Source organism: Mirounga angustirostris, unplaced genomic scaffold, assembly GCF_029215605.1.
Source record: "Mirounga angustirostris isolate CCGP_5_RB_7025 unplaced genomic scaffold, mMirAng1.0.hap1 SCAF_1, whole genome shotgun sequence".
NCBI classification, from domain to species: Eukaryota; Metazoa; Chordata; class Mammalia; order Carnivora; family Phocidae; genus Mirounga; species Mirounga angustirostris.
The window spans coordinates 206,202,189-206,214,120 of record NW_026991709.1 but is presented as its reverse complement, the minus strand read 5'-3'; the positions used below and the strand labels follow the sequence as shown (position 1 = coordinate 206,214,120).

The following is an 11,932-nucleotide window of genomic DNA, read 5'->3' as shown; positions in this document are numbered from 1 at the left end:
CATGTTCCTAGGTCCATGTTTCTGGGAGGGAAGAGTCAGGGCACTTCTGTGAATTATGGGGAAATGGCTCACCAGCCAAACCAGTCTATTCTGGGCTGTGCAGTTACAAAGTAAGGCTAAATAAAATTTAATAAAAGTGTTGCTGTGTGTCCTTGGAGCATGATGTTAATTTCTTCCTGTGGGTCAAGGTCAAAGTCTAAAAAATCACTGGTTATGCTCTATCCAGAACAGCTGGGTTGCTTAACTTTTGACAAAGAAAAACCCCTCCCTGAACCTCAGTCTGGAGTACAATTACGTAACCAATTAAGACTAGGGTAAGAAGCTGAGCAAAGGGACAAAGGGCAGTCAGCCCACTGGCTGCGGCAAGAGCCCCCTCACCACATCATGACGAGAGATGGACAAATCTGCCTCAGCCCACTTAAGACAAAAGCAGAATCAGTCTAGATGAAGTGCTTTTTATTTTTAGATCAACCAAACATATTTAATATAAAAACCCTTTAATATACAAACTGTAATCACAATAGCATCCACATAGCAGCAAGGGAACGGGGCATTGCGGGGAGCATGGCAGGGGAGAGGTTTTCAGGGTCCCTACGGTTTCCTGTGCCTGCAAGAGCACGAGGTCTTCGCAGAGGGCAGATCAAGGCAGGCAGAGGGGCCCTGATGCCAACACTGAGGCAGACTGAGCAAAGCAGACTCCTCCAGCATGCCATCTTCCCACCATGGCAGCCTCCAGGGAAAGCCAGATCCAGTTAGGAGATGACAGGAAGGTGGTTGTGACTGAGAGGAGAGTCAACCATCATTCCTCAGCATCCTGCTGAGCATGCCTTTGGGAACAGAGTTTTCCAGAGGCTGTTGGATTAAAAAGACTTAAAAACTGTCCTGGGAGAAGGACAGAAATTGTGTCCAAGTGTACCTTCTAACCAAGATTCCTTGCCTGTGACTCCAAAAAGCTGGGTGGATTTGCTCCGATGTTTGGGAAGGGACAGGAATGACAGAACCTTTGGCTCAACAGGGCTGGAGCCTTGCCAGGCATTGACCAAAAAAGCCTCAAGGCAGGCCAGGGAGGTCTGTGGGAAGAGCTCTGGGTCAATGGTACTCAAAGGAGCATGGTGGCACAAAGGCCTGCAGGTGGAACTTATAGTGTGTGTAGAAGAGAGAAAAGACACAAGTCACAAAGAATTAAAAACTGAAGTACGTGCTTCTTACAGGCCTGGGCAGTAGAGGTAAGATGATCCTTCTGGGTCAGGGTTGGGAGAGATCTGAGGCCTGCTCCTTCCTCAGAGCCATGTCTGACTGGCCTAGGTATAGTTGATGGCCCCAAAGTCCTCCAGATGGCCTCCATGGGACTGTGTGGGAGGCCCAGCTGCCCTCTCCAGATGTGCTAGGAGACTGGCCACAGTCCTGGCTGGGCCCAGGTAGGGCCTGGATTCCCACAGTTAGATGCAGTCCATGGAATTCTCGGGGAGGAGGCCGGGGATGCAGCCAGGGAGACCCAAGCCCTTGATGGGAGCACAGCTGAAGGGGAGGCCACAGCCCAGGGCAGGGTCCTGGTTCTCTATGGCCTCTAGCCTGTCCATGTTGTTGTCCCAGTTGATGTGGAAGCGGGTCACTCGGGGGTTCGAGGCCAAGATGTTCCTCTGGAGCTGGGGCAGAAAGAGGAATGTCAATCCTTGTCAGCATGCCCTGTCATTACTCCCACGGAGCTGGGGCACCCCCAGCCCCTGCCCCAAGGCCAGGAAGAACAGCTTACTTATTCCATCACCATCAGCAACTATGGGTAGAACTCCAAGGAGTGCCTATATATCATGACTTAGGGCTGAGACCTATCTAATCTCAGTTCTGTGAGGCGTGCTTCTGAGAAACAAAGACCTTTCTCTCTCTGGTTCTAGTCTGGAGCTGCAAGATCTGAGCATGACTTGAAAACCTTAAGAAGTGACCTTGGCTCCCAGTTCCAATGACTCAACTCCCCCAGGTGCAAAGGAGCCAGCCTGTCCGAAGCAGGAAGTGCAGAGACAGGTCCCACCTGAGAGAAGTCTGGCTTCAGGGGTGGGTTCTCCCGCAGCTCGGGACTGGGGTATTCGTTGTTGACGTAGTAGCCCACACGGATGAACTCCTGTCCATGGTAGGTGCAGGTGATGAGGACCACGGTCACACCCACAGCATCGGTCTCAGGGATGAGGGATGGGTTGGGGGCGTCAGCCTAGAGGAAACACACCCTGTGCCTTAGCATTGATCGCACAGCCACACCTCCATCTTGTGATTTTCGAGCAACACATATTTACTGAGCCAAAAGTATGGTTTCTGCCAACGGGAGTTTCTAATCGAGTGGGGAAGACAGAATCAATCCCGTAAATGCCTGTAAAATGCTCAGTGTGACAAGTGCCACAAAGGAGTAAATGGTGCTGAGGAGTGTAGTGAGCAGGGGGGAGGGTGGCATAAGATAAGGCAGGTAGGTACCAGGCCACCCAGGGCCTTTTGGGCCAGTTAAGGGCTTGGGGAAGAACAAGAATATTTAGCAGGAGGTAAGTGCTGCATCACTCTTATGGTCTGTAAAGACTGGCAGTGTGTGATGCTGTGATGGGAGGAGGGCCATTATGTAAGCAGGGAGATTCGGCAGTTTACAGTGGTCATCCTGGAGGTGTGGACAGTGATTTAGACCAGAAGGGAGAGGACAGAGGCGGACAGATTTGGGGTGTGTTGTTATGGATAGGACCAGCTACATAACTGGTACAAAATGAAACCAATACAAAATGAAACATGGGATCCCTTATTCACAAATAGTAAGTTTTAGCCAGTGACAGCAGAATATTAGATCAGGTGCCGGGCCCTGTGTGGCTGCATGGGCTGAATGCTCAGGAAGCCAGCCCTGCTTGTGGAGTGTAGTAGACGGGCTTGGCTTGCTGGTGGCCTGGCTACAGGTGGGTGAGGCGTTAGGGGATGGGAGGAGGTTGCTTGGATTGAGGAGGGAGCGGCCGAGTGGGATATAGGTAAGGACTGAGCAGAGCCTTTGCTTTTAATATCTTTAAGTATTTATTTATTTTAAAATATTTATTTATTTGAGAGACAGCGAGCGAGCGAGAGGGGGGAAGGGGAGGAGCAGAGGGAAGAAGAGAATCCCAAGGAGACCCCACACGGAGTCCAATGCAGGGCTCGATCCCATGACCTCGAGATCATGACCTGAGCCAAAATCAAGAGTCAGACGCTCAACCAACTGTGCCACCCAGGAGCCCTGGTAATTTTGCTGTTCAGAATGGCTACCAGGCATAGTGCTTAGTGCAAGGTGATGATGTGCTTTATGAAGAAAACGTGTGTTAGATAAGCTTTGTTCAGGCATGAGTTATAGTGCTGTTGGCAGGGAGTTCAATGTGAATGAACCAACAATATTACTAAATAAGGTGTCTTTCAACATAAATACACATGAAACAAGATTATGTATTGATTGGTTGACAACAGGACTTGTAGGAACCTATCCCTGTATTCTTCCAGGGGCAACGGTTCGGTATTCACAAATTCGCTAATGCAGCATTCGCAGCGACCTTATAGGACGTGACTCCCGTGAATAATGAGAATCAACTATGAATCAGTGGCTCATGGTGACAACTATGACAGAAGTGGAGAAAAGGGAAATGTATGAAGTACTTCTGAGAGGTCAGACAGTTCCTGAAAGCAGAGCCAGAATTTGAACCTCAACTTTTGGCCCCTGAACCGCACTGTGTGCTCTCAGGTACAAGAGGATGTCTCTTGGTGCCAAGGCCTCAGGCCTTGTCTTTCTTACCTGAAAGATGAACATGTGTCTCCCCGCTGGGACAGGCCCAACTAGCACGGAGTCTAGGATTTGATCAAACTCCTCACTCTCAGCTGAGCCAACATAAATGATCTTCCACTCTAGATCTGTAAGGATATGGGATATTAAGGATTTGAAATACCTGGGCAGCACGAAGGCAGGGGAAGGTCTTCTCATGTGAGTTGTAGACAGATCCTTAATATATTGAGAGATCTTTATTCTCAAGAATACCTGACATCTGGGGACTAAGTGCCAGGTACCACAGGCCTGAACACTGGAGTGGGCATGAAACTCTACTTCTAGTGGGGAAATTTCTCCCGTGAGCCTAGCTGTGCCCGGTAACATCTCCAGGGAAACTCGGGGATCTCAGAGCCTGAGGGTGAACCATATGGCAGAGGTTGAATTAGGAGCCACATGACAGAGGCGTGCTGAGGAGGGAAGAGCAGGGAATTGGGCCATTCAGGGCCCTGCCCACTGGGTGCTGGGATAGGAAGCAGCATCCTCTTTCACACACAGGGACCAGTGCCACCGAACTGAATAGATCCCTCGACAACTGGGCCAGGGCAGCGGATTCCAATCCAGCAGGAGAGCCAGCCGTCAGGAGGGGGAAGACGAGGCCACTGGGGGAGCCAGCCAGCCCCCAGGTCTTCCAGTTCCGGCACCAACTCATGCCTCCCCTCAGACATTTGGGTGACAGTGACTCAGTCAACAAACGTGGCACCGTACAGTGATCCTTCAAACCCCAACTCGCTTGCACCCCATCCAGTAGGGGGATCTCATCCATGAGTAATTCCAGCAAGGTGAAAGGAAAAGTGCTTAAGGAGACCCTGCCCAGCAAGCACAGGAAATTCCCGGTGACTGCTGCCTCTTGCAGGAGGTCCAAGTGTATTAGGGGCAAGGTCATGCTAGTACAGGGGAGGTTGGCAGGAGACCTGCAACTTATTTTAGGTTCTTTGAAATTACACAACCTACAGCTCCAGCAGCCGGCGGAAATTTCACAAGCTATGAGTTTCACAGGAAGCAAACTGTTGTTGAAGTTGCCCTGTTTCTTGGTCCAGTGTCCCACAAGAGCATCCAACTTGGGAAACACTACTAGGCTGGGCCACAGCTACGGAGGTTTGTCACCCAAGCCCCAAGCTCTTCCTCGATACACTGATTTCCTGTCCCTTTGCAGCATCACCCAGACCTTCTACTCAGGGACCTTAGCAGGTCTGTGGCATAGACCTCACCAGGGTTAAAACCCCAGTCTCTTATTATTTGCAGGGACCGATTAAGTTTACTGATTTATCTTTGTGACAAGGAGTGACACGACTAGACAGAACGTTTCTGGACAAACAAAAATCAAGCTGGCTCTGTCCTTACCTTTCTAATACAGCTCTCTATTTTGGTAGCTTTCCTCCTGCAACCCCCCCCCCCCCCCCCCCGTGGAGTCCTGTATGTGTGCATTTAACCAATGTGCTGGGGGGATAAAAAGGAGACTGAGGAGAGCAGGTCCTGTGAGGGTCACAGGCACTGGATGTTCAATACCACTGGCAAAACCTAAACAAAGACTGGTGTGGGTGCTGTCCGGAGAAAATGCACTGCACCAGCAGCCAGGCAAATGGGCCACCATGGCTCCCTCAAGAGAGGCCGAAAAGAAACCAGAGAAATGACCGAGGACCATAGAGAAATACTGACTCAAGGGGTTAGAGGAGCTGATAAAGTCATCTATGGAAGACAGCAGATGCTTGAAAATAAGGACCTACAAACTGGATCATCTTAAACTTGCTGAAGCGTTTGAAGCAGAAGCATACTTAAGTGGCTCCATTTTTTAGAAGTAGGAGATGATTGCACACGCATAACATGGTGTACCTAACTTTTCAGGCAATTCCAAGGGTAACTTGACAGTATTCAATTTTGTCTTTATGCCCTGACTTTACAATCGAACAGTCGACAACATGCTCTTCCACTATGTACGAAAACAAAACCAAAACTAACCTGATTAAAGGCATGTAAAAATTCATCATAGTTGAACTAGCTGGAGAATGTTTCCCGCCTTAAGACAAAAACAAAAACAAAGACTACCTAGTAGGCTTTTTTTCTGTTTATCACTTTACCTTTGTTCAGAATCATATAGATGAATCGTGGCCTGACCACGGTGTTAGCTGTGGGACAGAACATCTGGTTCCATGACTTATTCAAATAGTGGCTATTGAATTTCTCAATGAAAGAGGGCAAAAACACACCTACTGTATTAAGTGTGGACCCATGCCTTGGAAGCATCTATTTCCAGTTGCCGAGGAGAAAAAAGAACCAAAGGGGCTTAGAGCCCTTGGGAAACAGGGCCAGCCACAGACTGGGGGTTGGGCCTTTTGTTGGATCTTCAGTTGCCACTGTCAAGGAAACAAGACTGAGATTTCTCCAGAATCTGAGAGACTTCTAAAGCCTGGCCCCCTCCAACTGTTTGGGAGGCAGGAAACGGATTCTCTCTGCTCCATGGGAAGAAGGCCAGGAAGAGGCAAAAAGCAAGTTGGCAGGTCAAAGTCATGGACAGCCCTAGGGGTAGAACCAGAGTCTGGGTTTCCAGGCCAGTTTGCTTTCCAACTTGCATTTCTCTGAGCAAAAGCTTTATTGTTTGGGTGTAATTAATAATAGCACCCCCTTCATTCTCTTTTGAGAGTGTCCCGATGTGGAAATAAATTCTATGGTCAGTCTTATTTATGCTCCACTTCTTAAAATAAGGGATGAATTCTTTCTTTCCCAGGTTATAGCAAAGGTAGAGAACTCTGGACTCAGAACTTAAAGACAAACTCTAGTGTCAATGCTTCTACAGACGTAGCACCAAGACTTCTACTTCTATGACCCTGGGGAAGTCATTCCATTTCTCTTTATTAAAAAATAATGACCAGCAGGTTGACTTTTGACTTTCCTGCTCGGAGTCCATAAACAGTAAAGTAACAGGGCAGAGATTTTCCTAGGAATAGAAGTACTAGATAAGGACCATGCAACCCTTTTTAAATGCAAGGAGCACAAACAGGCTCTTTGAAACCTGATCTCCTGCCTTCTGGGAACTGTGAATCCCTTAACCTATTAGCTCCTTATATCTCCTCCTGGCTTTAAAATTAAATTCTTATTCCACACTGTCATTCTACACTTTAATTATTTATTTACACCCTGCCTTGTTCCAGAAAGGATTTAACTGGGCTTATTCTATAGTTAGTCACAAGTAGATTCCCTAATTTAAAAAGGAGAGAAACTGGGAGAGACTGATCTATTGACCTAGCCCAAAAGGACTCACATCTCGAATTGTTATCAGCCCCAAACTAATCCAAGTGGCTGGCTTTTCCCACAAACCACCCACCTACCACTGAGAGGCGCTAGTTAGCACACCATGGCCCCTCAGATCTCCAGCTCCTCAGCTGCAGCCTCTTCTTGAACCACCAAGTGGAGAATCTGTCTAATGGAGTACTTCCTCCTGAAAGTGGTGCCAAAAGTCCCTGGGCAACCTTAGATTTTCGATTTTTATAGACCTTTACTTGAAAGGTCTTTCATTCTTTGTGGTTCCTGTCTTCTCATCTGTGAGATGAGAGCCATGTCCACCTTTTTAACACACAGATGAATAAGTACATCTGTGAAAACACCTTGGAAAAGATGCACAAAAAGTTCTGAACTCCCAGCCAACTGTTTGAAGTCAGATACCATCATGGCTCAGCCTGGCCCACCCACCCCCCAGACTGGGTCAGACCATCAAAAGTGTTGAAAGAATTTCTGCAGTAGATCAGCTGGCACCTGGTGGGCAGACAGTGGGAACCGGCTGATGCTGGACTGGTTATGCCACCCCTCAGATATGAGTGTATTTATCGAAGCACACAGACAGGAGGGAGGAACGGGAGCTGGGGAAACCAAGTTATCCTGAAAGACTGGAGGTGGAAACCTGCTGTGCTTCCCCAGGTGGAGCTCAAGAGTGGAAAACTGGGTACAGGCTAAGGAGGTGGGAAGCCAGGTTCTGGGGCATGTGCTTTGGGGTTAGAAAACAATCAGAAGTGGGTGGGGGTGCGGTTGTTTTAAATATCAGCAGGTTGGGGAGGGGATTACTGGGAGACAAATGGGGAGATCGGGGCGAGTAGGGTCTTGCCACGGGGGAAAGGGATTTCACAGACATAAAGGGTAACGGAGGGGCTCCGCTGGGAAAAAAGGAAGGGGGACAGGGTAACTGACGGTCTCTGCAGGTTAAAGAATGGAGACTGATAGAAAATACGTGCCCAGGAGGAGCTCCACAGAAAAAAAAGGGCGGGATGATGGTCTCCACTGGGGAAACGGGAGTAACTGTGGGGAGGGGGTCGGGTTGGCCATGGGGTGTCAGGATAGTCTCTTACAAGGAGGCTGGGGCTGAAGGGGAGGGAGGGAGGGAGATCAAGGTTGGAAGGGCCTGTTTCACGGGGGAGGTCGGGGTTGGCCGGGGGGAGGGGGGATCTCCACACAGGCCCAGCCTCACCGTCCGCCAGGGCCTCATTGCACTCGAAGCTGATCTCGAACCGGAAAGGGCTGTGGAAAGGGCTCGGATTCTCCAGCACCGCCACGTTCAGCACAGAAACCTTGGCCATCGCCTTGCCGGACTGCGGCAGAGGCCACAGCTGGGACAGAGCCCGCGCCTGAGTCCTCTGTGGTCAGCGGGGTGGCGTTACCCAGATCAGCTCCCGCCTCTTCTGTCCGCCGACTGAAGTGCGTATTTGATCCGCGCGCCTCCTTCAAATAGCCGGCCCCACCCTCCGGCCAATCACCGTCAATGCTCTCCGGCGGCGCGAGCACATCCTCAGCCAATCCTGAGGCGCGGATCGGCGCGCGCCGAGACTCCTCGGGCCAATCCATGGAGCTCCCTCTCCGGGATGCGCGGGGGAGGCGGAACCATTTCTTGGCTTCTCTGGGTGCCCACCGGGAACCAATCCCCAGCGTCTCCGACTCGGATGTCTAGGCAGGGGGTGGGCGGAGGCAGAGCGCGAGGCTCCTCTTGGCCAATCCCAAAGGTTCCCGCACAGGCGTGGCCGGCGCTTCGCCCCGCCCTTCCGGGAGACGCATCCCGGCGGAGGGCAGAGCCGCCAACCGCCTAGCGGTGGCGCGCGGCGCCCGCTTAAGAGGGCGGGAAGGGCGGTGCTGGCGCCCGCGGTGATTGGCAGGCAGGCGTGTGGCCGGGCTGACGCAGATTTTCTAAGAGGTGATTGGCTGGGTTGGTCGCGGGGCGGGAGGAGAGGAATACTTAGCTGGGGATTCGCGGCAGAGGAGCGGAAGTTGGCTGCAGGCGTGCTTGAACCGTGTGGGGAGAGAGGAGGAGCGTTGGTCGCCCTGGCGTCTGTCAGCAGGTGAGCGTAGCCGGCACCTTCTCTAGGGGGCTCCCGGCCCCTCTGGCCCGGCGGCGGGGGAGTCCGTTGTGAACGTTGGTTACGCTCCTGAGGGGAGACGGAGCGGCGCTCACGCGGCGCGCTGGGTCCGGGGCCCCAGGAGTCGGGCCTGGTTCGAATCCCGCTCTCGCCTCCTCGAGGGCCGCTGGGAGGTTGCAGGTGGACAGGGGAGTTGGAGTCCGGCCTCTGCCACTCAGCTCCCGGGGCCTCGTCTCCCCGCCCCGTGAACGGGGCCGTTGAAAACTCACGGACTTGACTCGTGACTGCATAATACAACTAGAAACTTCTGTGCACCCCCTCGCCAGGGTCGGACCGCCGTCACGCCCTGCCCGGGAGGCTCCAGGCACCTCTTGGAGCTACCCTCAGCTTCCACCCGCGACCAGTGGAAAATTAACGCGAGCCACATTTCTCGCTTTACATTTTTCTAGTAAGCACGTTAAAAAAAAAAAAAAGTAAAACAAAAAACCAGGTGAAATTAATGTTATCTTTAACCCAGTGCAGCCAAGATCTTATTTCAACATGCGATGGGTATAAAAAATACAAAGGAGATGTATCTTCCGTTCTTTTACTAAGTACCAAGGCTTTGAAATCCCGTGCGTTTTACCGTTGCAGCTGCATTTTCATCGGAGAGAGGCGGTCTGGCTTTACTAGGTTTCATAAAATTGAGAGTTGAAAATGTAGGTTCGCATGCCCACGGCGTCTGTTCCCAACATACTTACAAGTTTTCCGGGAGCTCGACTGCTTGTCGGGTTTTCAGTGCAAACGTTAATCAGTTAGAACTGAGTGATGGGGAAAGTTCTGTGCTGCAGTGGCACGAACTGCGTGCAGATGTTCCTGAGCCCCTGTGGCAAGTGGCTGCTGTATTCCTGGACAGTGTAGGGCTGAAACAAACTGGATCAGCCACTCTTAAATATGAGTGGTTTTCTATTCTCGGGATAAGAATACTGTGTTCCAGAATATACATGCTTTGTTTCCTACTACCCCCTTCTCCCAACCCCAGCTTCGGTTCGGCCAGACTCTCTTTTGGTTCCTTACAAATCTGACCTGGCATTTCCAGTGCAGAACCTCCACCTAGAACCTCTTCTTCCCTGCTCTTGGCATGGCTGACACCTTCTTGTCATTCAGTTCTACCTGTTCAAATGTGCTTTTCTCAGAGAAGCCTTTGCAACGGTCCCCTGGCCACTATTCAGACTCAAAGAGTGTAGGCCTGAACACCAATTTAAGCCACTAGCATTTCTTACCCAGCCACCTCTGTGGTGTTGGTACAGTTGTAAGGCCTCATGATGCTAGACACTTTTTTTTTTCTTTTTGTATATCTGCATTTCACATTAAGTTAAAAAAGATGTTTTGTGGTTAAAAAAATATTGACAGCTGTTTTTCCTTTGACATGATTTGGCTGCAAGAAAATCCCCATTTATGATCAGCTATGATTTCTTGGCAGTCATTGGGTATACTTGTGAATTTTTGTGACTGAAAAAATCTAATTTTCAAATTATTTCCAAATGTAATTCAGACGTTTATATGAATACTAAATTTAATGATGAATGAAGTTGCCATGATGTTGTTTTCTAGATATTTAATTAAATACTTATTCATTCCAGCTTCGTAGTTTTCTTTTTGCATTGTGGAACTTTCCCCCCACCCCCCAACCTTTTCGTACCCCCTGAGAAGCTTATCAGCCACAAGCATTATGTCTTTGGTGCTAATGAAGAAAATGGCTCTTGGGACGCCTGGGTGGCTCAGTCGTTAAGCTACTGCCTTTGGCTCAGGTCCTGATCACAGGGTCCTGGGATTGAGCCCCACATCGGGCTCCCTGCTCCGCGGGAAGCCTGCTTCTCCCTCTCCCACTCCCCCTGCTTGTGTTCCCTCTCTCGCTGTGTCTCTCTGTCAAATAAATAAATAAAATCTTTAAAGAAAAAAGAAAATGGCTATCTATAATGAGTACTCCATACAGCTGGCTGAATAATCTTCAATTGTAAACGAGATCATGTCATTACCCTGCTTAAAACCTTCAAAGGCTTGTCATACTTAGAATGAGTATGACTAAGATCTTTACTGTGGCTTAGGAGGCCCTGCATGGTGACCTCAGCTGACCTCTCAGGCCTCATCTCAGTCTTCCTCTCCAGCCTTGCTGGCTTTATTTACTGTTTTTCAACACACCAAGCTTATTCCTGCTGCGGGGCTTTGCACTTGCTGTTCCCTCTGCCTGAAATGTGCTGTCTTTAGACAATTGCATGGCTGTCTCATTGTCATCATTTATGGTTCAACTCAAATGTCCCCTCAAAGAAGCCTTCCCAGGCCACCCTAGTTTAAAGTAGCCCTTCCTTAATCATATTACCCTGTTTTATTACCTTAGTAGCATTCAGATCCAGTACTTAAATTGGTTTTAGACTGTGCTTATCTCTCATCATCCCTCAGTAGATTGACAGCTGATTGAGGGTAGAGATCTCTGCTGCCTCACATAGACCTCTGAGTGTATTTAAACGAATAAATTCGTATAGGGGCGCCTGGGTGGCTCAGTCGTTAAGCGTCTGCCTTTGGCTCAGGTCATGATCCCAGGGTCCTGGGATCGAGCACCGCATCGGGCTCCCTGCTCCGCGGGAAGCCTGCTTCTCCCTCTCCTACTCCCCCTGCTTGTGTTCCCTCTCTCCTGCTTCTCTCTCTCTGTCAAATAAATAAATAAAATCTTAAAAAAAAAAAATTCGTATAAAGGGCTTAGTATAATACCTGGAATGTGAAAAGCACTCTATAACATGAACTGTTAGTAGTA

At 49.8% G+C, this 11,932-nt stretch overlaps 1 protein-coding gene and 1 long non-coding RNA gene across 5 annotated transcripts in view; one reads left to right on the top strand and one right to left on the bottom strand.

The window, feature by feature from the left end:
- Positions 1-439: 439 nt before the first annotated feature.
- ASF1B (anti-silencing function 1B histone chaperone) lies at positions 440-8,500 on the bottom strand. Its single transcript, XM_045863856.3, has 4 exons — positions 8,262-8,500; positions 3,779-3,894; positions 2,027-2,203; positions 440-1,646 (listed from the first exon to the last, which is right to left on the bottom strand). Exons 1-4 carry the CDS (start codon positions 8,368-8,370, stop codon positions 1,440-1,442), a joined length of 609 nt encoding a protein of 202 aa, XP_045719812.1. The 5' UTR covers positions 8,371-8,500; the 3' UTR covers positions 440-1,439.
- Positions 8,501-8,994: 494 nt separating this feature from the next.
- The window catches only part of LOC123834018 (uncharacterized), a 41,142-nt gene continuing 38,204 nt past the window's right edge, over positions 8,995-11,932 (top strand). For all 4 annotated transcript variants that reach the window (XR_010404795.1, XR_010404794.1, XR_010404792.1 and 1 more), the window contains exon 1: positions 8,995-9,123. This is a non-coding gene — a long non-coding RNA (uncharacterized LOC123834018). The remainder of the gene's footprint in view (positions 9,124-11,932) is intronic.